The sequence below is a fragment of the Heteronotia binoei genome, chromosome 7 (assembly GCF_032191835.1).
Source record: "Heteronotia binoei isolate CCM8104 ecotype False Entrance Well chromosome 7, APGP_CSIRO_Hbin_v1, whole genome shotgun sequence".
NCBI classification, from domain to species: Eukaryota; Metazoa; Chordata; class Lepidosauria; order Squamata; family Gekkonidae; genus Heteronotia; species Heteronotia binoei.
Genome location: NC_083229.1, coordinates 61,333,764 through 61,359,668, shown reverse-complemented (window position 1 = coordinate 61,359,668; position 25,905 = coordinate 61,333,764). Strand labels below are relative to the sequence as shown.

The 25,905-nt window shown below is 43.4% G+C and overlaps 1 protein-coding gene across 11 annotated transcripts in view; it reads left to right on the top strand.

Annotated features, from left to right (window-relative positions):
- LOC132575187 (chromodomain-helicase-DNA-binding protein 7) overlaps positions 1-25,905 on the top strand; it is a 316,612-nt gene that overhangs the window by 263,845 nt on the left and 26,862 nt on the right. For all 11 annotated transcript variants that reach the window (XM_060243719.1, XM_060243730.1, XM_060243727.1 and 8 more), the window contains 11 exons: positions 9,641-9,851; positions 11,300-11,495; positions 11,698-11,865; positions 12,049-12,228; positions 13,218-13,328; positions 13,422-13,627; positions 15,001-15,200; positions 17,110-17,269; positions 21,766-21,855; positions 22,267-22,370; positions 23,889-24,018. In XM_060243719.1, coding sequence (XP_060099702.1) covers positions 9,641-9,851; positions 11,300-11,495; positions 11,698-11,865; positions 12,049-12,228; positions 13,218-13,328; positions 13,422-13,627; positions 15,001-15,200; positions 17,110-17,269; positions 21,766-21,855; positions 22,267-22,370; positions 23,889-24,018 — 1,756 coding nt within the window. The remainder of the gene's footprint in view (positions 1-9,640; positions 9,852-11,299; positions 11,496-11,697; positions 11,866-12,048; positions 12,229-13,217; positions 13,329-13,421; positions 13,628-15,000; positions 15,201-17,109; positions 17,270-21,765; positions 21,856-22,266; positions 22,371-23,888; positions 24,019-25,905) is intronic.

Below are 25,905 nucleotides of genomic sequence, written 5' to 3'. Positions count from 1 at the left end.
ATCTGTTGAGAAACTTTAGGTCGAGTATTGCTCTCCAATCCCCATTCTTCTTGGGGACAGTGAAGAATATTGAGTACACACCTTGACCCACCTGATCTGCTGGAACATATTCTATGGCATTGATTTCTAGGAGATTTGTAATGGCCTTGTTCATTATTGATCTTTTTGCCAAATTCTTTTGGATCGGGGATACCAGGAAACATTCCAGTGGGGTGTTTTTGAATTCTATTGCTTAACCGCAAGACACAATCTCTAATGTCCAGCAGTCTGTCTGGGAAGCCTCCCAGGCATCTTGAAAATACTGTAGTCTTCCCCCTACTGGAATTGAAGTCCAGTCACGCCTTGTTAAACTTTGATTCCCGGTCCTGTTTGTCCCTACGTTCTGAGTTCTGTTTGGCAAATCTAGGATTGTTGAATCCTTTTCTGAAGGGTGGTCTTGGTTGATTCCAAGATGATCTTTTGTTATCTGAATATGGTCTTGGTCTGGCCAAGGTGTGTGAGGAATGAAAGGGCTGAGAATAAAAACCTCTTCTATCTGGTCTCCAAATGTTCTTTGGCAGGGCCTTCTTTTTGTCTTTAGTTTCCACTAAAATCTTGTCTAAGGCACTACCAAAAAGCTTTTCTCCTTGAAGGATAAGATATCACGATTTGTTTGGAATGGTTGTCTGCAGGCCATGCTCTCAGCCAGATGCCTCTTCTGGCTACTGCCCCTGCACCTCTGGAACAAAAGGTGAGTGCGTCTAAGGAAGCATCGGCCGTGAATTCTGCTGCTTTAAGCAGCCTAGTGGTTCCCTCCATTAACTTCTTATTGTTTTCTGGTAACAGTTGAGTGAGCCTCCTAGCCCAGACTATAGCTGCTCTGGATACAATAGAGGATGCTGTACGTGCCTTTATAGCCATGGTTACCACCTCATGAGATCTTTTTAGAGCCAAATCGATTTTCTTGTCCCAATTGTCTCTGCTGGAACCATGACCGTCTTCTGACACCAAGCCTGGGTTCTGAAGTGCCGTCACTGGCGCATCCACTACTGGAACCTGTAACATCTCATTTGAAAAACCGGCAGATCATATAACTTTTTACAAAACCAGGAAACTGACGATTAGAATTAGGTTTTCCCCATTCAGCTTTGAGTTGTCTCTCAAAGAATTGCGGAAATGGAAAAAACCTTAGTAGTTGTGTGTAACCCTGGAAAAAACTCCCTATCCCCAGTAGTTTTGTTCCTGGGATTGGTATCGGTACTGGTATTCCCCTCCTCAGGGGAAGGATCCTGCAGCGCTAGTGCTGCCATAACCCTGGTTAATAAATATTGAAAATCATCAGATTTAAAGCAACGAACTGACTGTGCCGGGACACACACATCCTCCACCTCCTCATCTGAAATAAAACTCTCTTGATCTTTGGATTGTGACTCCACATCTGAATGATTCTCCTCTGAATCTTCCTCTACTAATCTAGAGTTAGTAATCTCTTTTCTGGCTGCCTTAGTTGGCCAAGTGCGCTCTCTGGGCATATTTTGCTCTGGGCAATATGAGGAGGAGGGAGGGGGGGGAGGAGATCTGGATCCCACTGACCCCATGCCCATAGCCTCTGATTGACAAGCATTAAACAACTCAGCCCTAATCATTTGCTGGAGCATAGACATAAATTCTTGGGAGAAGGACCCCTTGGGGTGAAGTACGTTACCACACTTCTGCATCAGGGCTGGGTCGACTGTGGAGGCTTGATCCGACAGGGGCTGGCCTCCTATGGTGGCTCCCGGCTAGAGATTGGCAACCATCCCATGGGGCAAAGCATAAGGCTCATGGTGCCTATCGGGTGAAAACCGCATAAAAAATCCTTCTTCAAAATGGCTGCCACCAACAGCAAGCCTCTGCTGGGGAGGGACTTCAAGGCCATCCGCTGTTGCCCCTGGATGTTTCAGTCCGCAGTGACTAGAGTCACTAAAGTGGGAAACGTTGCCAGGAACCACAGCAAGCTGGGAAGTCATGCCAGTCCCGGAATCCACTCCCAAGGGAAGCCGCGCTGTCCAAAAACTCATCTCTGAAACCTTCCATCTGCCGCCCCTTGCGGCGCTCCGCAGAGAGAAGAAAAAAAACTCAGCCGCTTTAAAGCGGTCGCGGTAACATCACTCCCTCGCTGTTGTGAAGGTATGAAGTAAGATGGGAGATAAAGAAGAGAAGAGTATAGATTTTAAAGGAAAGTAAGGTTGAAAGGTGAAGAATTAGGCAAGAAAATAGAGAAGAAAGACTAAGCTGCTTCCTATTTGTTAAGAGCTCAGCTAACTAGTTGCTCTCCCTTCAGAGGCAGGAAAGAAACTGAGATCTGGGTGCTCCAGGGTCATGGAAGAGGAAGAAGAATTATTCTATTTCCTGCCTCCCTGACAAGATGGTGGAAAGCACCCAAGATGGCCTCCAACTCAGAGGGAAGACAATAAAAACCTACAATTTAAATTTAAAACAATACAATAAAAACCAAGACAATAAACAATAGTAATAATAATATATTTTATTTATATCCTGCCCTCCCCACCGAAGCAGGCTCAGGGCGGCTCACAACATATAAGAATTACAATATAAAAACATTATCTCAGTACGATATATATAATTTACTAATTAAAAATCATTATAATTAAAACCATCAAAATTACAATTAAAACTAACATTTACAGTGCTATATTGTAGATGTTCTCCTCAGTAGTTTATGATGGCCGGATATAGTAGGCTAAATCCACATTAAGCGAAGGCCATTTGGAAAAGGGTAGTCTTGCAGGCCCTACGGAATCGATCAAGACTCCACAGGGCCCGCACTTCATCCGGTAGTTGGTTCCACCAGTGTGGAGCTGCAATCAAAAAGGCCCTTTCTTGCGTACTCTTCAGTTTGGCCTCCTTCAGCTCAGGGATTGTCAACCAATTTTGTGTACCTGATCTCAGTACTCTCTGGGGCACATACGGGGAGAGACGGTCCCTAAGGTAGGCAGGTCCTTGGCCATATAGGGCTTTAAAGGTAATGACCAGCACTTTGTAATGAATCTAGTATACAACTGGCAGCCTGTGCAGCTCGCACAGCCCCGGCTATATGTGCTCCCACTTCGGGAGCCCTAGTAACAGCCTGGCCGCCGCATTCTGCACCAGCTGCAGCTTCCGGGTTCAGCACAAGGGAAGCCCCATGTAGAGGGCATTACAGTAATCCAATCTCGAGGTGACCGTTGCATGTATCACTGTTGCCAAGTTGTGACGCTCTAGGAAGGGGGCCAACTGCCTCGCCCACCTAAGATGGAAAAAAGCGGATTTGGCAGCACCTGCTATCTGGGCCTCCATTGACAAGGAAGGCTCCAGTAGAACCCCCGAGCTCTTGACCTTGTGCGCCGGTTTCAATGGCACACTGTCAAAAACTGGAAGGGGGATTTTCCTTCCCAGACTGCCATGACCCAGGCAAAGGACCTCTGTCTTCATTGGATTCAGCTTCAACCTACTCAGCCTGAGCCAACCTGCCATGGCTTGCAATACTAGGTCCAGATTTTTTGGGACGCAGCCAGGCCGATTGTCCATTAGTAGAGAGAGTTGGGTGTCATCCACATATTGATGACACCCAAGCCCATATCTTTGGACAATCTGGGCAATGGGGTGCATGTAGATGTTAAATAACATCGGAGAGAGCACTGCCCCTTGTGGCACCCCACAATCTAGTGCATGCCTCTGGGACAACTCTCCCCCAATTGCCACCCTTTGTCCCCATCTATCAAGGAAGGAGGAAAGCCATTGTAAGACCAGCCCCCGAATCCCTGCGTTGGCGAGGTGGCGGGTCAGTAACTGATGGTTGACCGTATCGAACGCAGCCGATAGATCCAACATCAGTACTGCCACGCAACCTTGATCCAGATGCCTCTGGAGATCATCCACCAAGGCAACCAGCACCGTCTCTGTCCCATGACCCGGGCGGAAGCCGGACTGGTGAGGATCTAAGATGGAAGCATCATCCAGAAAACTCCGCAACTGTAACGCTACTGCCCTCGCAATGATTTTACCCACAAATGGTAAATTTGAGACCGGCCGATAATGTGCCAATTCGGCCAGATCTGATGCAATCTTTTTCAAGAGAGGGTGGACCACACCCTCTTTAAGAGGTGTTGGAAAACGCCCCTCTGAGAGGGATCTATTTACAATGTCCCGTATAGTATATCTAAGTTCCCTCTGGCAAGATTTAATTAGCCAAGAGGGACATGGGTCCAAGTCGCAAGTTGTTGGGCGTATAGTAGAGAGGATTCCGTCAACTTCCCCCAAGCTGTGTGTGTCGAAGTGATCCAGAACTGCACCAGAAGACAGGCACGGAGCCTCAAGCTCTTGTACTATATCCAATGTGGCGGGGAGGTCGTGGCAGAGCGACGTGATTTTATCTGCAAAAAAATTCGCAAAAGCCTCGCAGCCAATCTCTAATTCCTTAGCATTTGGTCTGCCTTGAGGCAGTGTTGTAAGGTTCCCAATTATCCTAAACAATTGTGCCGGGCATGAATTTGCAGACGCAATCTTAGCCACAAAGTAATCCTTCTTAGTGGCTTTGATTGCCCTCTCATAGGACCTCATAAACTCTCTATAAGATGTTCTCGTCGCTTCGTCTTGAGTACGCCACTATTGCCTCTTTACTCATCTGAGCCCTTGTTTCAGCTGTCGCAGCTCCGGGGTATACCACGGAGCCAGCTTAACATGAAGGCATAGAGGGCATCGAGGTGCGATCTCGTTGATGGCCCTGGATAGTCAGCCATGCCAAGACTCAACCAGGTCAAGGGAATTGCCAGGGATCCCGCAGAGCCATTTGGAACCGCTCAGGGTCCATCAGATTCCGTGGGCGAGCCAAAATAGGCTCTCTGCCCATACAGGGTTGGGATGGAGCATCGACACGAGCCTTGAGGGCAAAGTGGTCCGACCATGGCACCGCCTCAGCAGTAATACCGTCCACCAGAACCCCGGCTGCAAAGACCAAATCTAGCATGTGCCCCGCCTGGTGAGTGGCTGTTGTAACAAATTGGGAGAGTCCCAGTGTTGCCATGGAGGACACTAGGTCCATCGCCTGACTGGAGGTCGTGTCATCGGCATGGACATTGAAATCACCCAGGATCACAAGCCTTGTGTATTCCAGTGCCCAGTCTGTTACGGCCTCCATCAGGGATAGTAAGGTGCTGGCCAGTGCGTTAGCCAGACGGTACACCAGCCAGATCGCCAACCCCTCCCCCACATCCCACGCCAGACTGGCACATTCTATATGTCAAGTCTGATGTTTCAATAACGAGACCTTCTTGATAAAAAGTTTCTAGTTTATTGTAACATGTTGCAAGACTGTAGAATCAGATTGAGAGACTGGCGAGCATGCACAAAGAGCAAACATTTAAGGTATACATCAAAGGAATTCCTGAGGGTGGGGATACTCTATGCAGGGCACATTCACACATTGTTATTATTTTATCGTTCTCAAGCACCGGCTGGCCTTGAGGCGCTCTCTAGCACTGGCTATCTCTGAGAAGGCACCACAATCTTGTTCCCATATTCTCGTTTCCAAGCATTGCTACATAACAAAGGATGGAGGGGGGGAAGGAGAGTCTTAGCTAGCAGCATCTGAATACAGAATGGTTTTACCCAGGATCCTTTTCCTGAACCAAAGTTACAGTTGAATTGCTTAGACATTATAGCAGACTTGACACTATACCATTGATTGTTGAGGCTGGGAGAGACCAGAAGGAGTAATCCTCTCATATGAATAGCGCCACCCCTCTCCCCCGCCCACTAATCCATGATTGGTGAAAGACCGAGTATCCTGGGAGGGGTCATCTGGGAGAGAGCTATAGTCTCCCCATCTCGCACCCAGGTCTCGGTCACTCAAGCCAGGTCCACATCCTACTTAAGCAGGAAATCCCTAAGGGTCGAGGTCTTGTTATTTATGAACCTGGCATTACACAACATCAATGACGGAGTCGGGCCATTCCACTTGACCCCACTACCTGTCACCGTCGGGATGGGACGCAGACTGGAAGGGGGCCGGGCACTATTTTGTCTCGGCCTCCTTCCCTTATAATTCTGTCTGCTCCCACCATCATACCTTCCCCTCCCCAGGAGTACTGGAATCCCCAGGTCAGGCATCCTCTTCGCCAACGTGGATATAACCTCCCTCACCACCCTATATTAGATGTTAAACTTCCAACCCTGCCCTTCGCTCACCAATCAAATTTGGCTAGCTCACTAATAATTTAATCTAATAGTTAATTAATTTAAAAATCCCAACCCTGTAATCTTCCCTCTAATTGATTAGCTAAAAATTCTTAATTTAATCAGTAGCTCCTTAATAGATAAAACCCTCCCAGTTAATATCCTCCATCAATTAATTTAATGAGCTAAGGGTTTTTCTGTGGTGCTGGCTTCATGGCAGAGATTGCTCCACTTGGGCCCTGAGCAGGATGAAGATGACTCAGCTGGTTCCTACAGCCTGTATCTGAGCCAAGTGGAGTCTACTATGCCACCAATACTGTAGGAGCCACTTGGTCCAACCTGCTCCAGAACTTTTTAAAAACAGCTAATATTTTAAGGTGATTGTCATACATTAAGGTTGTCTCCCTTTTCAAGAAAATGATATAGATTGGTGACCTTAATATTATGTATTCTAATAGAGAAGAGTGGCCCTCTGTTGATATCTAAATCCATGGATTGGGATCACAGAGAAAGAAAACAGATAGTTCTACAAACTTGGGTGACCCCGCCCCCTTCCCCATTTGCAGAATGGTTTATTATTATTGGGGATTTAAATCCTTGCAAAAAAATCAACACCACAAGTACAGTCAATGTAGCTACAATGATTTGGGCTCGAGAGCTGGCAGAGATGTAGTGGGAAGGAAGAACTGCTGCCAGAAGAGCAGCCGGCCCCACCATGGGAATTATCCTCAGCTTGGCCTGCTGTACCTGTGAGGTACCATGCTGCTGATGGGAGGGAGGCTAGTGAGCACTCAAAGACAAGGAGAAAACCAGAGACATAGTGATTGGTTGGGAGACAGAGAGAGAGAAAGTAACAGAGACTGAGAGAGAGAAGTGAGAGGAGCAGGAGAGGAAGCAATATTTCTTGTGGATTACCTCTTGTATATTGTGAATCTCAGATCTCAGGGTACTTAAATCCAGATACTGGACTCGTGAAGAGCCAAGACAGATCTTAAACAAACCTGAAAAGTAGAAAAATCTGAAATCTAAAAACAAAAATTACAATGGGGGGGGGAACCCCAAAATGATAAAAGAAGCACCCATAGCTTTAAGGAAATTGAAGCCCTTAGTGGCCATTAATAGGCAACCACAGCATTCTAGCTGAGTTCTTGTCAGTTAAAGGCAGGAAAGGAGATAGGGTGCCTTGAAGAAGGATGCATTTGGCCAGGCCTGGCAGCAGCCACCAGACTACCTGCTACTACCTGACTTGCATGACTCACCTAGGCCTGGCAGCTTGAAACTGTTCAACAGTAGCCACTATATGAAAGTCAGTATGGTGTAGCAATTAGAGTTTCACACTAGGGTTCAAATCAGAGATGCATACTTTTAGCCTAACCTATCTCATTAGAGTTCTTGTGAAGGTTAAAAGAAAAAGAGAATGATGCAAGGAGCTTTGGTCCCCATTGTTGAGAAAGGTGATGTGTATAAATCAAGTAAATAAATAATTATCTGGATCAGGGCTAAATAAATAGTAGGTGGGCGAGTGGCTTAAAAGCAGAAAATGCGGCAGGGAAAGGGGAGAGGATATAGGGTTTGCAAGGATGAAAGGAAAAGGAAAAAATATGGGAAAGGGGATACAGTGGAAAGTGATGTGTCCCCCCACAAATCCCTGAGGGTTCCCTTCCATGCAAGTGGGCCTTGCCCAGCACCACACAACTGGGGGAAGGGCATAATTTTCCTAGATAGAGACAGTGGGGATGAGGACAAGGGGAATATAAACAGAGGTGGCTATGGGGTGGAAAGGAGAGAAGGAAGCAGGAAAATGGGCTGAGGGGCTGATAGGGAAGGGGGAAAGGAAATAGTAGGTGAAGACCATCCACAAGTTCTTGTAGTTTCTCACATGTAATATAAAGTGGTGCCTCATGGCCTTAACTGATCACCAAGAGAAGGGCCTTCTCAGTTGTGGCCCCAACCCTGTGGAATGCACTCCCAGTTGACACCTGTGCCCTTTTGGACCCGTTTAGTTTCCACAGGGTATTCAAAGCTGAATTGTTGGTTGGCCTTTGGAGGGCAACCACACGTTTGGGCTGTTTTAATAGTGGTATGATGATAGCAACATATTTTAATATTTTAATGTTAATGTTATATATTTCTTATTTGTTTTTACCTTATTGGTTTTAATGTTGTAAGTTGCTGTAAGTCTCTTTGGTGTATGGTGACTAAAAAGTCAAATAAACAGCCTCTGTAATTAGTGCAGCTTTAACATGGGAAATTTGTGTTGTGCCATCTGCTGGGCCAGGCCCACTTGCACGGTAGGAAATTCTCAAGAATGGGGGGATACTTCTCTTTCTCCTGTACTTCTCTTTTTCCCTGCACTATTTCCTCTTTTCCCTCCTCTTGGAACCCCGATATCCTCTCCTCTTTCACCACTTCATGACTTCTCTGGAGTGTGGACTCTATGGCATAATATCCAGATGAGGCCTCTTCTCTCCTCTTAAACCCTGCTCTCCTCAGACTACATCACAAAATCTCTAGGAATTTCCCAACCTGCTGCTGGTAACTGTAGCCAGGACTGGCCCCATTGAGTCCTCCCTCAAAGGCTAAAATAAGTCTAGAAAGGGCCCTGCCCCCTTCCCCTGCCTTTTATTGACAGAACCAACCCTGCAATCTGTAGTCGCCTAGCAATAGCTACTGAGGGAATCCATTGCTTAAAGCTACAGGTGCTCCATTTATCATTTGGGTTGGTGTTTTTAGATTTCACATTTTTTCTGCAAATGTGAGGTGTTTGTCAGGTTTGTAAAAAGATCTTTCTTGCCCATTCATAGCTCCACTTGCTGAATTTTAGCCAAATTCAGTATTAGAATATAAAATTGGAGCAGCTGTGATCTCTGGCTTTTTCACCTTTGTTTTTCTATGTTGGGACTGTAGGCTTTTCTCATGGGGATGTCCCCACTGTCACTGTGGTCTAACAATATTCATTTTGGCTCTGTCTACCTCACAGAGATTTTATCAGAGTATTTGAATTAATATATTTTATCAGAATGTGGCTTCTGTGAGACAGTACTGCTCTCGCAGTCTTGACTGGTAATAGTGATATATTTCAGACACTTCTTGAACAGAAATTGGTTTTGCCATTATATCTTTCACCTAGCTGTTAGATGTTGTCTTTATGTCCTTAATTTCCTAATTAATTATTCCATCACACTCTGTCCCATAATTTGTTATGACTTTTGGCTTGGCACCTCTGTGTTGTTGTGAAACTTGTTTGCTGTAAGCTTTGGTTGTATTGTTCATTTGTGCTTATCTTTTTTCCATGTTATTTTTAGGTAAGCAGATGCAATTATGTAAATATTTCTTCACCTATAAAAAAAAAACTTAGAAGCTATGTAGGAAACTAGTGGCAAGTTCCTGGTTTTATGAATAATATCTTTTAGAGTATTCATATATTGCTGTCCAATCTCTGCAGGTGCTGAAGAGAAAATTTTGGAAGAGTTTAAAGAAACACACAATCCTGACTCTCCAGATTTTCAGCTCCAGGCAATGATCCAGGCTGCTGGCAAGCTAGTGCTGATTGACAAGTTGCTGCCAAAACTGAAGGCTGGTGGCCACAGGGTGCTTATCTTTTCCCAGATGGTGCGCTGCTTGGACATACTGGAAGACTATCTAATTCAAAGACGGTGAGAACAACAATCTAATCCGGTTCTAGGAAATAACATTTATTTAATATGCTATCCAGTATTTAACCTGTATTGCAAATGAAACAAAGGCAGTAAATGTTACGAACTGGGGAAAATGGCAATTGTATAAGTATAGCAATAATTATGCCATTAGTTGTGTCTAACCTTTAGGTCATAGCCATACTAAACTACATCTTCATTTATGGCTAGATTTGTTTTAACAGCTAATACAAATTATGAAAAGAACTAAAATTTACTTTCAATTTGTGTGAAGTTCTGTATGATGTAAGTTTTCACAAATATACAAAGCTGTTTAAAGATCATTTTCTGCCTTTATTATTCTGTTGATCTTGTAACAGTGCTTCACTATCAAATACTGAATGAAATACTACAGGAAAGCTAAGTGGTGTAATGCTGCTTATAGCCAGTTCAGTACATTTTGTATATGGGCAGCCCAATCCAGACATAAGTGGCGGCCGGCTGTGGCATGCCTGCCGCTCCACTAGTAGACTTCCTGAGGACTTCGACATGCTGGAGCGTGGGGAGGGGAGAGGCATAGCTTGCCATGCCATGAGGGAGACGGTTGCCATGGCAACACCGCTGGCATAGGCACGCAAGGGAGGCAGAGGCAGCCGGAGGGGAGGGCCAGCCCACACACCCCCATTGGCCAGTCCTGGCACATGCACCGCAGCTCATGACAGTCAGGGATGGGGAGAGGTGGCCCCAGAAAGGCTGATAGCCATCCCCAACCTGCTATTTTTGCCAGCGTAAAGTTGCACATCTCAGGGGGGCGGCGTGTTGTGGGCCAAACTGCTCAGGAAGTTGCCTAAGCCTGGCCGCGCCCCCAACTCCACCCCCTCCTCCACCTGAGCGCCATGCTCCGCCTCACTTCCACCCACGCTCGGGCGCAACCCTCAGGCGCTGCTGCCCTTGGGCGGAGTGGCGCTCGGGCACCCCCCCCCGCCCACGTAACTCCCCTCCCCTGTGGCGGCGCATGCCCTTCCTGTGCTCACATAGCGGCTCGTCTGCTTCCAAAAGTCTTTCTGCCCCCCCCCCCTCTGGATTGTGCTGTTAGGATCTAAAATATGATTTACAACTCAGAATCCTAAGGAGTTCCACTGCGATTTTTAGAGAAGCCAGTTTCTTTCCTCTGTGAATGTGAAGTAAATTTTGCAAATGTAAAAAGTGGAACTGTCAGAAGGTCTGTAGAACTCTCTGCCCCCTCTATTTCCATTTGTCTCAATTTACCATCTCCCACTTACACCCCGATTGCAAGTTTCCAAAGCTAATCAGAAAAGGGCCAAAAAGTTAATCAGAAGGGGGGGGGGGGGATGTAGCAATTTGCATAATTCATTCTAAATCAGAATACCAGTTTCTCTTTGACATTTTCGGCATAGATGGTACCGTTTTCCTTAGGCTCTGCTGATAACATTTCTCTGATTCTCCAGGTACCCCTATGAACGTATTGATGGCAGAGTAAGAGGAAACCTTCGTCAGGCAGCTATTGATAGGTTTTCCAGACCTGATTCTGACAGATTTGTGTTCTTGCTATGTACAAGAGCAGGTGGTTTAGGAATTAATCTTACTGCTGCAGATACCTGCATCATCTTTGATTCTGATTGGAACCCTCAAAATGATCTCCAGGTAATACTGTAATAGGCAATATAAACATTTTCCTTAATGCTTCTCAAAGAGAAATTTATCTCTTGGGAAATATCCTGAATTTGAAGTGTGTGCACCTGTATTCTTCCAGATTTTTGATCTAACAATTGTTCTGAAGTTTATATGTCCTATGTCCTCCTTGTTCTCTGTTGCACAAACTGAATCCTCTTTCATAATTTCCCAGGCTCAGGCTCGATGTCACAGGATAGGACAGAGCAAGTCTGTGAAGATTTACAGGCTAATAACTAGGAATTCTTATGAAAGGGAAATGTTTGACAAAGCAAGTTTAAAACTTGGCCTTGATAAAGCTGTGCTTCAGTCCATGAGTGGAAGAGAGAATGCAACCAATGGGGTAAGATTATAGATAATATATAACTGAATGCTTTCATGGAAATTTTTATAAGTTGTTCCTCTTTTCCAGTAGAAGCAATAATATGGCTTTTAGCTTGTACTTGTTGAAGAGGTTAAAAAATTCTGTGTGTTATAAGATGACTATAATCAGTTTCTTAAAAGATCACCTCCTCACCTTTAACAGGTACAGCAGCTTTCTAAAAAAGAAATAGAAGATCTTTTGCGGAAAGGGGCTTATGGTGCTCTTATGGATGAAGAGGATGAAGGGTCTAAATTCTGTGAAGAGGATATAGATCAGATTCTTTTGAGGCGCACACACACAATCACTATTGAATCTGAGGGAAAAGGCTCTACATTTGCAAAGGTGAGCATTGAACATGTTACGTTTTCTGTAATTAGTGGAAGTATATATTAAAAAATCTTTGCTGTGGTTTCATGTGTTTAAGAAATATAAGCCTAGGTATGATTTTGGAACCTCTAGCATACTTTACTAAAACAGAATCAAGAGTATCAGACTTCCACAAGTGTAAGGCACCACAGATCTGGTGTGAAAGATAGGTGCTCCACATTAAATACTGGTAAACTCAGCAGGTCATGATTTTAGCAGACATAGGCTTGGATCTGCTGGAAACTTCTGCTGATGGACAAGATTTCTGTCAATGGAGCACAACTTTCATGCTTCGCCTCCAAACTGCAGCTCAAAACAAAGTTACGGTTTTTGGAAGGGGGGGGCAGGCAATTAGATATGCAGTGGGGGGAAGATCAGCAAAAGTTCTTCCCCACCTTCTGGCTATGGAAATCTGCTGGATCCAAGCAAAATTATCTAAATGGTATAAAAATTTTCACATGTTTAATTCATGCAAAACACTGGGAAACCCTTATTGAGACATGCAAAACACTGGGAACCATTATTGTGCATTGGACAGCAGTCAGTAGGGCTTGTTTCATTATAGCCTGAAATAAACTATACTCTGTCAATAACAGCTTAGAGATCCCTGTGAAGAAGAGATACTACAATACTGAAATCAGTCATCATTCTCTTTAGGTTCTATCCTGGCAGTTTTGTCTATGACACCAAAGAAGAGATATTTGTATTCTTAGATGGCTGATTTAGACTATTTTAGCTCTTCCTTCCTAATGACAATAAGGAACATTCAGTTTCCATCCTTGAACCTCAGCCTCCCCATCCTGAAGGTGTGCTGAACCACAGCAGCACTGCAGAGTGACCTTCGCTTTTGGTAGTGATGTAAAATTGTGGGTTTATTGATTACTGTCTTACAGTAGATTTAAAAAATGAAATGACGTTAATAAATCCAGAAAAGTACGTTAATCAACATATTTATTGTGTTCTAGGCTAGTTTTGTTGCATCTGGTAACAGGACAGACATTTCTTTAGACGACCCTAACTTCTGGCAAAAGTGGGCAAAAAAAGCTGAATTGGATATTGATGCCTTAAATGGACGGGTGAGAGCTTTGAACTATCCCTTTAATTTAAACCACTAAAATTAATTTAAATGTTTGTGGGAGGAAATATCAACCCTATTCTTTTTTATTTAGAACAACCTGGTTATTGATACACCAAGAGTAAGAAAGCAAACTAGGCTATACAGTGCAGTCAAAGAAGATGAACTGATGGAATTCTCAGATCTGGAAAGTGATTCAGAAGAAAAGCCTAGTATAAAACCTCGAAGACCACAGGACAAATCTCAAGGTTATGCAAGGAGTGAATGTTTTAGGGTAGAAAAGAATCTATTGGTTTATGGGTAAGTAAAAAAATATTACTGCTGCTCAAGATTTGTGAATCAGTGAGCTTCTAAGGGTATGAAAAAGAAAGGAATGGGAATATAAAAGCAAGAGACCCACAAGGACTTAACAGAGCACTTTCTCTGTCTCACTGTTTCTTCATTTCTTTCCCTCCTAGATGCTTCCATTTTCCTGCTTCCTTTTCTCCTTCATTCATATCCCACCTTTGTAGCTTATGTCATTGTTCTCTCCACCATTTTATCATTGTAATAACCCTGCGAGGTAGGTTAGGGAGAGAGTATGGGACTGGCCCAAGGTCATCTAGTGAGCTTCCATGGCACACTGGTATTTTGAACCTGGGTCTCCCAGATCCTAGTCTGAAACTCTGACCAATGTATCGCACTGAGTTTTCTGGGGTGAGTGCTGTTGAACGGTAGCAAGCAGATGGGTGAGCCTGGTGTGGCATAGGTTCCCATTCCTGCTCACTCATCCACTTGTCTCTATGCTGCCACCTTAGCATTTGGGGCATCAGCATTAAATATCCTTTTTGTCAATGTGGTCATGATCCACCAATTTATGTATCTGCAGCTTTGGCTGTGGTATTAGATATATTCATCCCCAGGTCTTTCATCTAGAATTGGCATGATGATCCTCATAAGTTAGAAGATGCAGCTGGCCTACAAAAATTGATTTTGTATCCTAGTCACATCAGATGAGCACTCAGTTCTATTACATGGAAATCAAAATTGAGAAGGAATTGGGTTTTTTAAAAATGAATGTTTCCTGTGACATTCCCTAAGTCTAAGGTAGTATAAATAGTGATAAGTTTTGGAGAAGAATAGGAAACCATGATTTTTCTGCTTTAGGGCCATTTGTTTTGTAGCTCAACAAATTCCTGCCTGAGTGAAACTTGGGTGCTTCCACAGCTGAAGTAATGTCCCAAATGACTCACTGTCTGAATCAAGAATGTCTTACTGAGGTACAGTAAGCTTGTGTTCAAAGGGTGTTTCTGTAATGTAGTGTACAGTTTTTACAATTTGAGGATTAGAGGATCAAACTTAAGCTGATTCCAAAATTTCAAGGCTGCAGAAATTGTTATGGGATAGGATGTCCTATTCATAGCCTACCCAGGACCATTATTGTTACAAATGTGTGTTTTATTATTTCCTGTATAGTTAAATTGTATCTTTTACAAACAGTTAACTTATTGCCTGCTTAGTAAAATAAGTGTGCTTAATGTTTTGATACTAGAAGCTAGATTTCCTGACATGACCTGCAAATTCCAAATATGATAGTGTTACCACAGCAAATCCCAGTCTATCTGACATTCAGGCGATACTGTAAAAACAGGAAATCCAGTTCTGGATTTGTATGCTTTGTATTTTTCTTGTAGCTGGGGACGTTGGACTGATATTCTCTTGCATGGGCGCTACAAACGCCAGCTAACAGAACAAGATGTAGAAACCATCTGCCGGACTATCCTTGTGTATTGTCTTAATCATTACAAAGGTGATGAAAATATCAAAAGTTTCATCTGGGATCTGATCACTCCAACTGCTGATGGGCAAACACGAGCCTTGGTTAACCATTCTGGTATGTGTCTTCAAATTACTGGTTCATGTCAAACTCTGCTGTGTGAACATTGCTTTGTGATCGTGTCAGACTTGGAAGTTAAGCCCAAGAGTAGCTCAATACTTCCTGGATAACATCTTAAAATGTACTGTTGCTATTTATCTTTGATCAGCAAGTAATTCACACTCCCTCTCAGGCACTTTGAGTAAGTATATTCATGCTTTCACACTCCGCTTTGCTGCTGAAGGTACCTTACGATTAACTTATCTTTCCCACTTCTATAAATAGTTTTATGAAAATAGAAACCATACCACTGGTATTGTTGTATCCAACTTTTAACTTTTTGCAAGTTAAAACATTACAGCATCAACAGAACTTTATATTTGCAGTTCTCTGTTGTAAATTATTTTCTACATAATAGATTTCTGGACTGCCGTTAGAATGTATAAAGAAAACAAATATCAACTATATGAAACCTGCCCCGCTTTGCACAAAATCTTCTTACTTTCTGCTTACCTAAATTCAGTCATGTAGTGCAGTAACTAATGCTCTGTTTTTATGGGGAAAAATCCATATCCTCTCTTTAACTATGAAGCTCCCAATATTACTTTGGGAGGCCACTCTCTTAAAGTAGTTTACCACTCAGGGCTGTCACAAGGCTGCAAAACTGGTAGTTCCTCCAAGGAGACTGAACAGGATGGAAATAATCCCCCCTCCCCTGTCAAAACTGAACACTTTTAAAAATCTTTGATTAAGTACATGCTTGATTGCCTCCTAGTGAAGTAAACTGTGGCTAAATTGCACCAACTACAGCTGTTTAAAAATTCATCAAAAATTGTGTTCCAAAGTAGCACAATTGCTGCTTCTAGAAATGCTGAATTCTACAACCTGTATAAATGATACAAATTAAGAAATTGGGTACAGATTATTTTATATTGTTTGTTCTTCATGTTTATTGCTATACATAGCTCTACCTCTACTTCTGTTCTTGAATAGCAGAAAGCTACACAGGCTATGGAACCATCCCCTTTGAAGATCAGATAGATTTTCCAGCAAATTGACTTAAAGTTTCTCCTGACATTCACTGTACACTTTCAAACATATTTTGTACAATTATATTTGTAAGTTTTAACTTTTAGCTTATGTTGTTATCCACCCTGAGCCGGGAAAGGGTGAAATATAATTCAACATCATCAACAGAAAATAAAGACCATAAATTTTGTTTTTTAACGAAACCTTAGATTCTTAGGAAGCCAAGCTGTGCTACCACATATTCTGTGACTGTTATGCCGCTCTGTTATGTTAGCAAGACTCAATGTTCTACCCTCAGCGGTACCATCTGGGAGGTTTGCCAACATCCCTTATCAGGATAGAGTCTGCCCATGTAATGGAAGACACCTTGAAACGGTCGCCCATGTCTTACTACATTTTGATTTTTATGGGGAAGTGTGGGACTGTATAATCAAACCTATTCTGTCTAATTTTTATGGATTACCTGAAGCAAAGTTAGTTTTTTTTCTACTATCAGACCAATGTTCCCACATCACAAGCCTAGTTGCAAAGTACCTTTTGGCTGCCATAACAATCAGGGAGCAAAAGACTAGCTCCCCTTCTTGATGTTTGACTGGTTTTTATAGCTGAAACGCCACGTAAATTTGCTATGTTGTAGTTTTATTTCTATGCCAATAAAGGTAGCTATGCTACCACATATTCTTTGACTGTTATGTACTTCTGTAATATCTGACTATATATGCAGTGCTGATTAGTCAGCATTGAAGATAATACAATAGTGGCTAAGACTGAGCTTTCAGAAGTTAGTGTTCATACAACTGCACATGGCTGGAACTTGTCAGGCATGCATGTCAATACCTGACATGGTATTGTTAAAAACTCCCTGCTGAGAAATCCTGTGTGTGTGTACGTTTCTTAGGCTTGTCTGCTCCAGTACCTAGAGGAAGAAAAGGCAAAAAAGTGAAAGCTCAGAGTTCACAGCCAGTGCTACAGAATGCTGACTGGCTAGCAAGCTGTAACCCAGATGCCTTGTTTCAGGAGGATAGCTATAAGAAGCACCTTAAGCACCACTGTAACAAGTAAGTTTTTTAATCCAGTTCTGACCCAGAATTGGGTGTTTCCACAGGATACTAATGCTATGGTATAGATCATGTAGATGGCTGTGTTAATTGTTTTAAACCTGTGGTATATCAGTGATCAGTTCACATTTTGGTTTCATTGAAGCAAGCTTTCTCTGTTTTATTTAGTTTATAATAAGCCTTTTAAGGAGGCGGTGTATAATGATATCACTAAAATATTGATAATTGTCATAGGAAAAAAGTTTCTGCTTACCTCCCTCAGCCAGAATTAATGCTATGACACTGGTACTGTAAAGATGACTGTTCATACAAATTCTCTGTAGTTCACTTTGTCTAAATTGCTCTGTTTATTCTTATGTTCCTCAGTATTTCAGAATAAATACTTACAAACAATCACAATGGATTTGTGGTATTCCTGTGTGCATTATGCACTATGTTAGGAATCAGGAGTATTCATTTTTAGGTGAGGTAGGGCAACTTTTCAGCCCACTAGAGTTTTGCTTAAGTTGATGTTCTGTAAAAACTTGTTCGTCAAGTTCCTTGGAATGATACTGCTTGTTCTTGTTGATGAACCATACTCCTGTCAGCCATTCAGGAGAAGGATTGAGTTAGATTAACATCCTATGGGTATGTGCTGTGTGCTTTATGGAGAGAACTGGCTACAGTCTTAAACATTTTTAGGAAAAGAGCCCTGCTAAACTTTATGGGACTTGAAAGGATTTCTTTTATTTAATTTTGCCATCACGTCACAGCTGACCAATGGCGACCCCATGGGGTTTTCAAGGCAAGCGATGTTCAGAGGTGGTTTGCCATTGCCTGCCTCCACATCACAACCATGATATTCCTCGGAGAACTCCCTTCCAAATACTGAGCAGCGTCAGCCCTACTTACCTTTCAAGATCTGATGAGATCAGGGTATCCTGGGCTATCCAGGTCAGGGTAGTACTTAAAACGTGAAAATGATTAAAATCCTACTTGAAAGCATTGTTGAGAATTTTTACTTTGAGTAAAGAAAATGTTTATCTTGACAACCAAATGATAATTAGCCATGTATGCAAAGTGACCAAAACAAAATCATATGGCACATTTTCTGCAATGCCATTCACAGCATTCAATGTCTGCTCAAATTTTGATAAAGCTTTTGATAAAGTTCCTCATCAAAGGCTCCTTAGTAAGCTCGAGAGTCATGGAGTAAAAGGACAGGTCCTCTTGTGGATCAAAAACTGGCTAATTAATAGGAAGCAGAGAGTGAGTATAAATGGGCAGTCTTTGCAGTGGAAGACGGTAAGCAGTGGGGTGCCGCAGGGCTCAGTACTGGGTCCCATGCTCTTTAACTTGTTCATTAATGATCTGGAGTTGTGAAGTTGTCAAATTTGCGGATGACACTAAATTGTTCAGGGTGGTGAGAACTAGAGAGGATTGTGAGGAACTCCAAAGGGATCTGCTGAGGCTGGGTGAGTGGGCGTCAAGGTGACAGATGAGGTTCATTGTGGCCAAGTGCAAAGTAATGCACATTGGGGCCAAGAATCCCAGCCACAAATACAAGTTGATGGGTTGTGAATTGGCAGAGACTGACCAAGAGAAAGATCTTGGGGTCGTGGTAGATAACTCACTGAAAATGTCAAGACAGTGTGCGATTTCAATAAAAAAGGCCAACGCCATGCTGGGAATTATTAGGAAGGGAACTGAAAACAAATCAGCCAGTATTATAATGCCCCTGTATAAATCGATGGTGCAGTCTCATTTGGAGTACTGTGTGCAATTCTGGTCACCACACCTCAAAAAGGATATTATAGCATTGGAAAAAGTCCAGAAAAGGGCAACTAGAATGATTAAAGGGCTGGAACACTTCCCCTATGAAGAAAGGTTAAAACACTTGGGGCTCTTTAGCTTGGAGAAACGTCGACTGCGGGGTGACGTGATAGAGGTTTACAAGATTATGCATGGGATGGAGAAAGTAGAGAAAGAAGTCCTTTTCTCCCTTTCTAACAGTACAAGAACTCGTGGGCATTCAATGAAATTGCTGAGCAGTCAGGTTAAAACGGATAAAAGGAAGTACTTCTTCACCCAAAGGGTGATTAACATGTGGAATTCACTGCCACAGGAGGTGGTGGTGGCTACAAGCATAGCCAGCTTCAAGAGGGGATTGGATAAAAATATGGAGCAGAGATCCATCAGTGGCTATTAGCCACAGTGTGTGTGTGTGTGTGTGTGTGTGTGTGTATTTTGGCCACTGTGTGACACGGAGTGTTGGACTGGATGGGCCATTGGCCTGATCCAACATGGCTTCTCTTATGTTATGTTCTTAAATATCTGATTCCTATGACATTCATACCTATGTAGTTTGTGGACTAAAGTAATATTTACTTAAAATTATCAGGATAGTCTTGTCTTAGTATTTTCTGGTTTTATTTTCAGTTCCAATTTATTTCTCGCATCTGTAAAAACTGAAAGCCCCATGAAGCAGATGTAATACAGGCAGGAAGATAGTCGCTATTTTTCTGGAGTTGCTTAAACTAGCCTTTTATAAAGCTGTTTTTCTTTCCCCTGTAACTAGCTACCTATAAAAGGTCTTGTAAATTTGAAGAGGAAATGCTGCTTTTCTTTTTGCTTACTTTCCAAAATTTTAAATTGCATAATGCCCTAAACTGGATAGCCCAGGCTAGCCTGATCTCGTCAGATCTCAGAAACTAAGCAGGGTCAGCCCTAGTCAGTATCCTGATGGGGGACCACCAAAGAATACCACCAAAGGGTTGCTATGCAGAGGCAGGAGTGGCAAACCATCTCTGAATATCTCTTTCTTCAACAATCAGGGGGCCACCATAAATCAGCTGCAACTTGACAGCAAAAACAAAAATGCAGCTGTATAACATATGATGGCTAATAGTTATAGTCAGGAGCCATATAACTGCTCATTAATAATAATAATAATAACAAACAAACAATTGCCTAGGATGCTGTACAGATTGTTAAGGCATTGTACAAAACAGTACAACCTATAGTACTTGGAACAGTAGTACTGGTTCATTTCTGTATGTAAAAACTTCTGAAAGTTGCAACAATAGTTTGAGATATAGCATGCAGAAATACCTTGCTAGGACCTCCTCTTGTTTTAGTACTCACAGGCCAGTTGGAAGAGATCCTGAAAGGCAACACTGAGTATTGCTTGAGCCCCATCAGTCCCTCCTACCAATTCTTCAAAACTATGACAATATATCTCAGTGCAGCGCTTCAGTATCCTCCATTTTGCATGGGACAGCTAGTGGTAAGAAGCAACACCTTGCATACTTGGTAGGCACTGTGAAGGTATTGGTTCTGACCTGGAACATATTCATATAAAATGGCAGGACACTACATTTTCACAGGGACCAGAACTATGGTGGTTTTTGTATAGTGTGTCCTATGTTAAATCTGCAGGTGTCTGAGACCTTTTCAACTGCACAGAGTCCTTAGGGCATTTTTTCATTGTACTGCAGGAAGAGAGGGCCTGGGGTGATGCCTCAGGGTGTGATAACATAGCAGGGAGGTGATGCTAAAGAACATCAGTGACCAAAGAAATCCAAAAGAACCAATGTTGAGCCTCCCTCCCAGTTAGCCAGCACTCTCTTGAATGAACTGTGTCCTACAGAAAACAACATCCCCTTGACTGCCACTTGGCCTTCATTGCATGAGACAGTTATGAGTATTTCAAGTACAGTGTTTTCATAGATGCATATGTTCTGATTAGTGATTTTCTGGTATTGAGAATGAAAATGAATGCGTGTTTAGTCACATCAGTTTGACCTTTGAATTGGAAATATATGATTCCAAGAAATTCTACTGCATTCCCAATCAAGATTATTTTCCATCATTAGGAATGTAGAAAAGTGAAATCGATTTGGCTAAACTTTGGGGGCGGGGGTTTTTTGTTTTTGTTTTAATCCTGCCTTCAGAAAACACTGACTTTTCTCCATTCTCAGAAGCAAAAATTTGTATAATCTAACAAGGCTGACATTCCATATTGGGGGTTTATTGTAAGGTAGTAAAACCAGATTTTATATCTCGTTTATTCCTACAACTTCTGATGTGCTTCCAAAAATGGTATTAAGGCAGCAGCTGAGGAAATTTTATGAGATAATGAAGCAGAACAGTTACTGAAAGCCATCTGCTCAGTTGTTTACAAACTTGCTTCAATACTTCAGAGGCAGTGGTAGAGTACGTGTCTAAACTTCACAAGCTGCACTAGGTAGAACTAAATGAAATGCGCCTGGGTTGGGCTGAGCTCGATCCCTCTCTGTGCAGTCTAAGCGGTTGCCAGGCAGGCCTGTTGGAAGCCAGCAGAAAGCACCACACAGAGGTGATTATGTGCCACCATCTGTCACGCTTCAAGCCTACCATACAGCATGGCTAATCAGCCTTGGCAGGATGATGGATGAACAGCAGCAGCTGCCAAAAGCCACTGTTGGCAAACAGTCCTGAAGTTAAGAACTTTTTCCCCTCTCTGCCTTCCTCTCCAGGGTCCTGCTGCGTGTCCGCATGCTGTACTATCTGAAGCAAGAAGTTATAGGGGACCAAGCTGACAAGATCTTAGAGGGTGCTGATTCAAGGTTAGTGCAAATGTTAGCTTATTAGTTGATTTATGCTCAATGTAATCTGTAACTATATCAGAGACATTTAAAAATTTAACAGTTGCCTATCTAGGTTCAAGCCACTTTAATCATTACTACACACTTTGAGGATTTGGGGGAGGGTACATATATAAAAGTGGGCAATGGATTTTTCATTAGGTGTTGAAAAAGATCAATATTTTCTGTTTTCACAGAATAGATAGAAGTAAAATATTTGATATAAATATTAAAAGAAATGTCATTAATCATAAAATTGCTTCTAACATAATTTTAAGGCATATTAATTTCTTGTATCATTTTAAACAAAGTTGCCCTTTTAACTTTTATCATTAACATTTAACTGCATCTAAACCTTCAAAAGAGTTTCAAATACTTAATCTTTTTTAATAGTGACGTGGATATCTGGATTCCTGAACCATTTCATGCTGAAGTTCCTACAGACTGGTGGGATAAAGAAGCAGATAAATCCCTTTTAATTGGCGTATTTAAACATGGTAAGTGCTGTCTCACTTTCAACAGAACTTCTTAGTAAAGCTTTCTGTGTATACCAATATTCAGTCACAATATTAGCAAGTATAGTTCCAAAGAGCTGTTGGCTTCTGTCTCCTTTTTGCTTTCTGCTTTAAAAAAAATCCCTAATTTGAGTTGTAAATATCAGATGCTGTTTTTAAATGTTTGCAGAACATTTCAGAAGAAAACATTACTTTCTTGGCTGTAAATAACACAAAACCATATTTGTTTAAGGAATAGCCAACTAGTATTATAGATCTCCATAAACTCTGCTTCCAGCACTGTTTCACTTGCTAACTCTGCCAGCCAGTGTCAAAGTGGACGGTGGGCTTAACCTCTGCTATTAATCTGTACAAGTGCCTCCTGGGCTTTGTTCCAAGCAATATTTCACAAATGTCAGTGCTGAGAACTCCCGGCTCCCTTGAGTGGGATGCAGCCTTGTTAACTTTGAAAGGCTGGGGATGCAGAGCTGGCATGATATATACAGTGAGCAATTCCTGATTATAATCCCAATTCTCTGGAGGTTGCAGAGGTATTCTCAGCAGCCCAGCCTGACTAAAGGGGAGAATGATGGCTTATAAAACCTTTCATGATTACAGTTTGGCTTGAGGCTCTACAGCAGTTAAAGACAGTGTGTTGTAGTACAAATCCTAATTGAATTGTGCTGTTCTGCCTATGTACAGCAGTTCTGTTTTGTGGGCTCAGCTGAGGCAAGTCTAGTCTAAAAATCATTTTCCTGCCGTGCACTGTTGGGATCTGCCATTTCCCATCTAGTCAACTTGGGCAATAAGAGAAAGCAAACAGCAGTTTGAAAACCATGGAGGGAACAGTGTCATCTTACTGACATGCATCATCCTAAACCAAATGAGGCAGGTTTGCTACCCTTAGGTATTTGCCCAAGTGTGCATTTCCAATGCACCTGAGCTGCTTTAAAGAAGGTGGGATAGGAGGGTGCTTGATTGTTTGCCCTCAATGTGCTTGGAGCATTACAGAGCACAAGAAGACATCCATGCCCCAAGAAGGTTACAATATAGAACTTGACCTAAAGGAGGCAACAAAGGGAAGGGATGGAAGGTAAAGCAAGGATCATCAGGGGGATACCTGTTCCTTCCATTTATGCTTAGTCTCAGCAGAAAAGGCTTAATTTTAGTAGGGACAGGGTTGCACTAAAGAGTGCTTAGTGAACATGCAGTTTGAAGAGGGACTTGAAAGAAATGAGAGAGGTGACAATATTACAGGTCAGGAAATAAACTCCCTCTCTCATACAAACATACTCATACCCCCTACTTTACTCTCTACCTACTTACTGAAAACTTCAGTAAATTTAATTTGTCACACATGAATGGCAAATTCAGTAATTATTGAAATTACTGAAAAGAATCCTATTTCTAGAAATATGCTTTATATATTTCATACCAGTATAAAAGTATCATTTATAACAGTCATTTTAGTTACATTTAGTTACATTTGTGAGAACTTAGTATTTTTCTCTCTCCATGCAGGCTATGAGAAGTACAATTCGATGAGAGCAGACTCTACTCTGTGTTTTCTGGAACACGTTGGTATGCCTGATGCCAAGGCCATAGCTGCTGAACAGAGAGGGACAGATATGTTAACAGATGGCGGTGATGGGTAAGAAGGACATTATAAAAATTAATAAACTTTACAGTGTTTTCATAAATACTAGCATTGCTTCACCAATTCATGATATTTGAGAATTCTAAATGGTAATTACTAATTCTTGTAAATCATGTTAAATGGTAATTTCTATATAGAAGTAATTAATAAAAAAAGTTTGGAAAGCATTTATATGGGTAAGTAATTAGTGATAGTTAATTCATTTGTTTCCTTTATGTCATGGGCAGCCCAATCCAGAGATAAGGGGCGGCTGGCCACAGCGTAGCTACCACGCCGCTAGTAGACCTTCTGAGGACTTTGGCACACTGGAGCGTGGGGAGGGGAGAGGCATAGCTTGCCATGAGGGAGATGGTCGCCATGGCAATGCTGCTGGTGGAGGCACGCAAGGGAGGAGGAGGCAGCCGGAGGGGAGGGCCAGCCCACCCACTCCCCCCCCCCCCATTGACCAGTCCTGGCACATGCGCTGTGGCTCATGACAGTCAGGGATGGGGAGAGGCGGCCCCAGAGAGGCTGACAGCCATCCGCAACCCGCCCCCAAACAGAGAATGGAGCCAATGATGGGCAGACCATCACAGGCAAAGGAGAAACAGCCCACCAACATGGGGAGGGAACAGGAGTGAGGCTGGGCATGCGCGCATGAGAAGCTTGGCTTGGTGGCGAGGTGAGGGTGGGGGCGAGACAGGCCTGCACAGGACCATGGAGAAGCCGTCAATCCCCTCACACCCTCCCGCTGTCAGAGACTCTGCCAATGGCAGGCAGAAAAGCAGGAAGTACCAAGTGCAGGAGTTTGCTGTCATAGACAGCGGCTGGAATGTGTGTCTGGGAGTGAGCAGCCCAGCAGCAGACACCCCCCCCACCCAGAAGATCCCCAGTGCTGCCCTGACGCCCCCTATCATGTGTACAGAACACCTCTCTGATGGCCACAGAACTCAGAGTGCAAGTGCATCAGCCGCAGTCCACTTCATCAACCCTCTCTTAGTGCCCTGCACACAATAGCCCTGTGGGGTCAGGTAGGCTGTCAGCCAGGGCAGGCTGAGGGGCGGCACTCACCTCCCATGTCCAGCCACGTGGGGGGCAGTGTGGCGGCTCATAGACCATTCCCCCCCCCCCCGCCAAAATCAAGTCTGCCCACCCTTCCAGGCATTCCCTTGGAGAGGCAAGCAGAAACAGCTGACGGAGTGGGGGGGCAGTGCAGCGGCACACGTGGAAGCCTCTGTGCTGGAGTCCCACCTGCAAAACGGAGATAGAGATCAAGAACACCTGCAGGGGCGGCAGCTGGAAGAGCGGACTGCATTTCAGCCAGGCGCTCTCTTAAAGGGACAGTTTCTGACCCACCTCCCCACAATGGGGCAGCTGCCACACACACACACACACCGTGCCCTGCCAGGGGCTGGGAATGCGGCAGAGGGCAGACCAAGGAAAGGGAGCAGGCTGCAGCACAGGAGAGCAGGGTCAGCAAATGCCCCCTGCCAGAGCCCACTGCCTGGTTCAAGTGCCAGAGACGCTCACACACCAAGTGGTCGAGAGTGAGGGGAGGGGGAGGCCGGTGGGGGGGGGAGGGACAGTGGAACTTACCTAGCTATGGGCGACAGTCCTCACATGCAGAGCCTCCAGGAGCCCGGAACCCGTGGAGACCTAGAAACAAGAGCAGTTAGCCCCAGGGGAGAGAATTCTCTCTCCCCCTCACAAGTCAAAGATACTGGCAAAGCAACCACGAGGTGCAAAACCCATCACCAATGTGCCTGCCTGTCCCTCACTCTAAGTCTGTATGGCCGGGAGCTCGCCGGCAGAGTTTCCCACCACGCACTCTTTTCCCTAACAACTGAGTTGTGTGAGGCCAGAGCGGAAGAATTTCTAGGAGGGGGGAGACCACGATTGGGT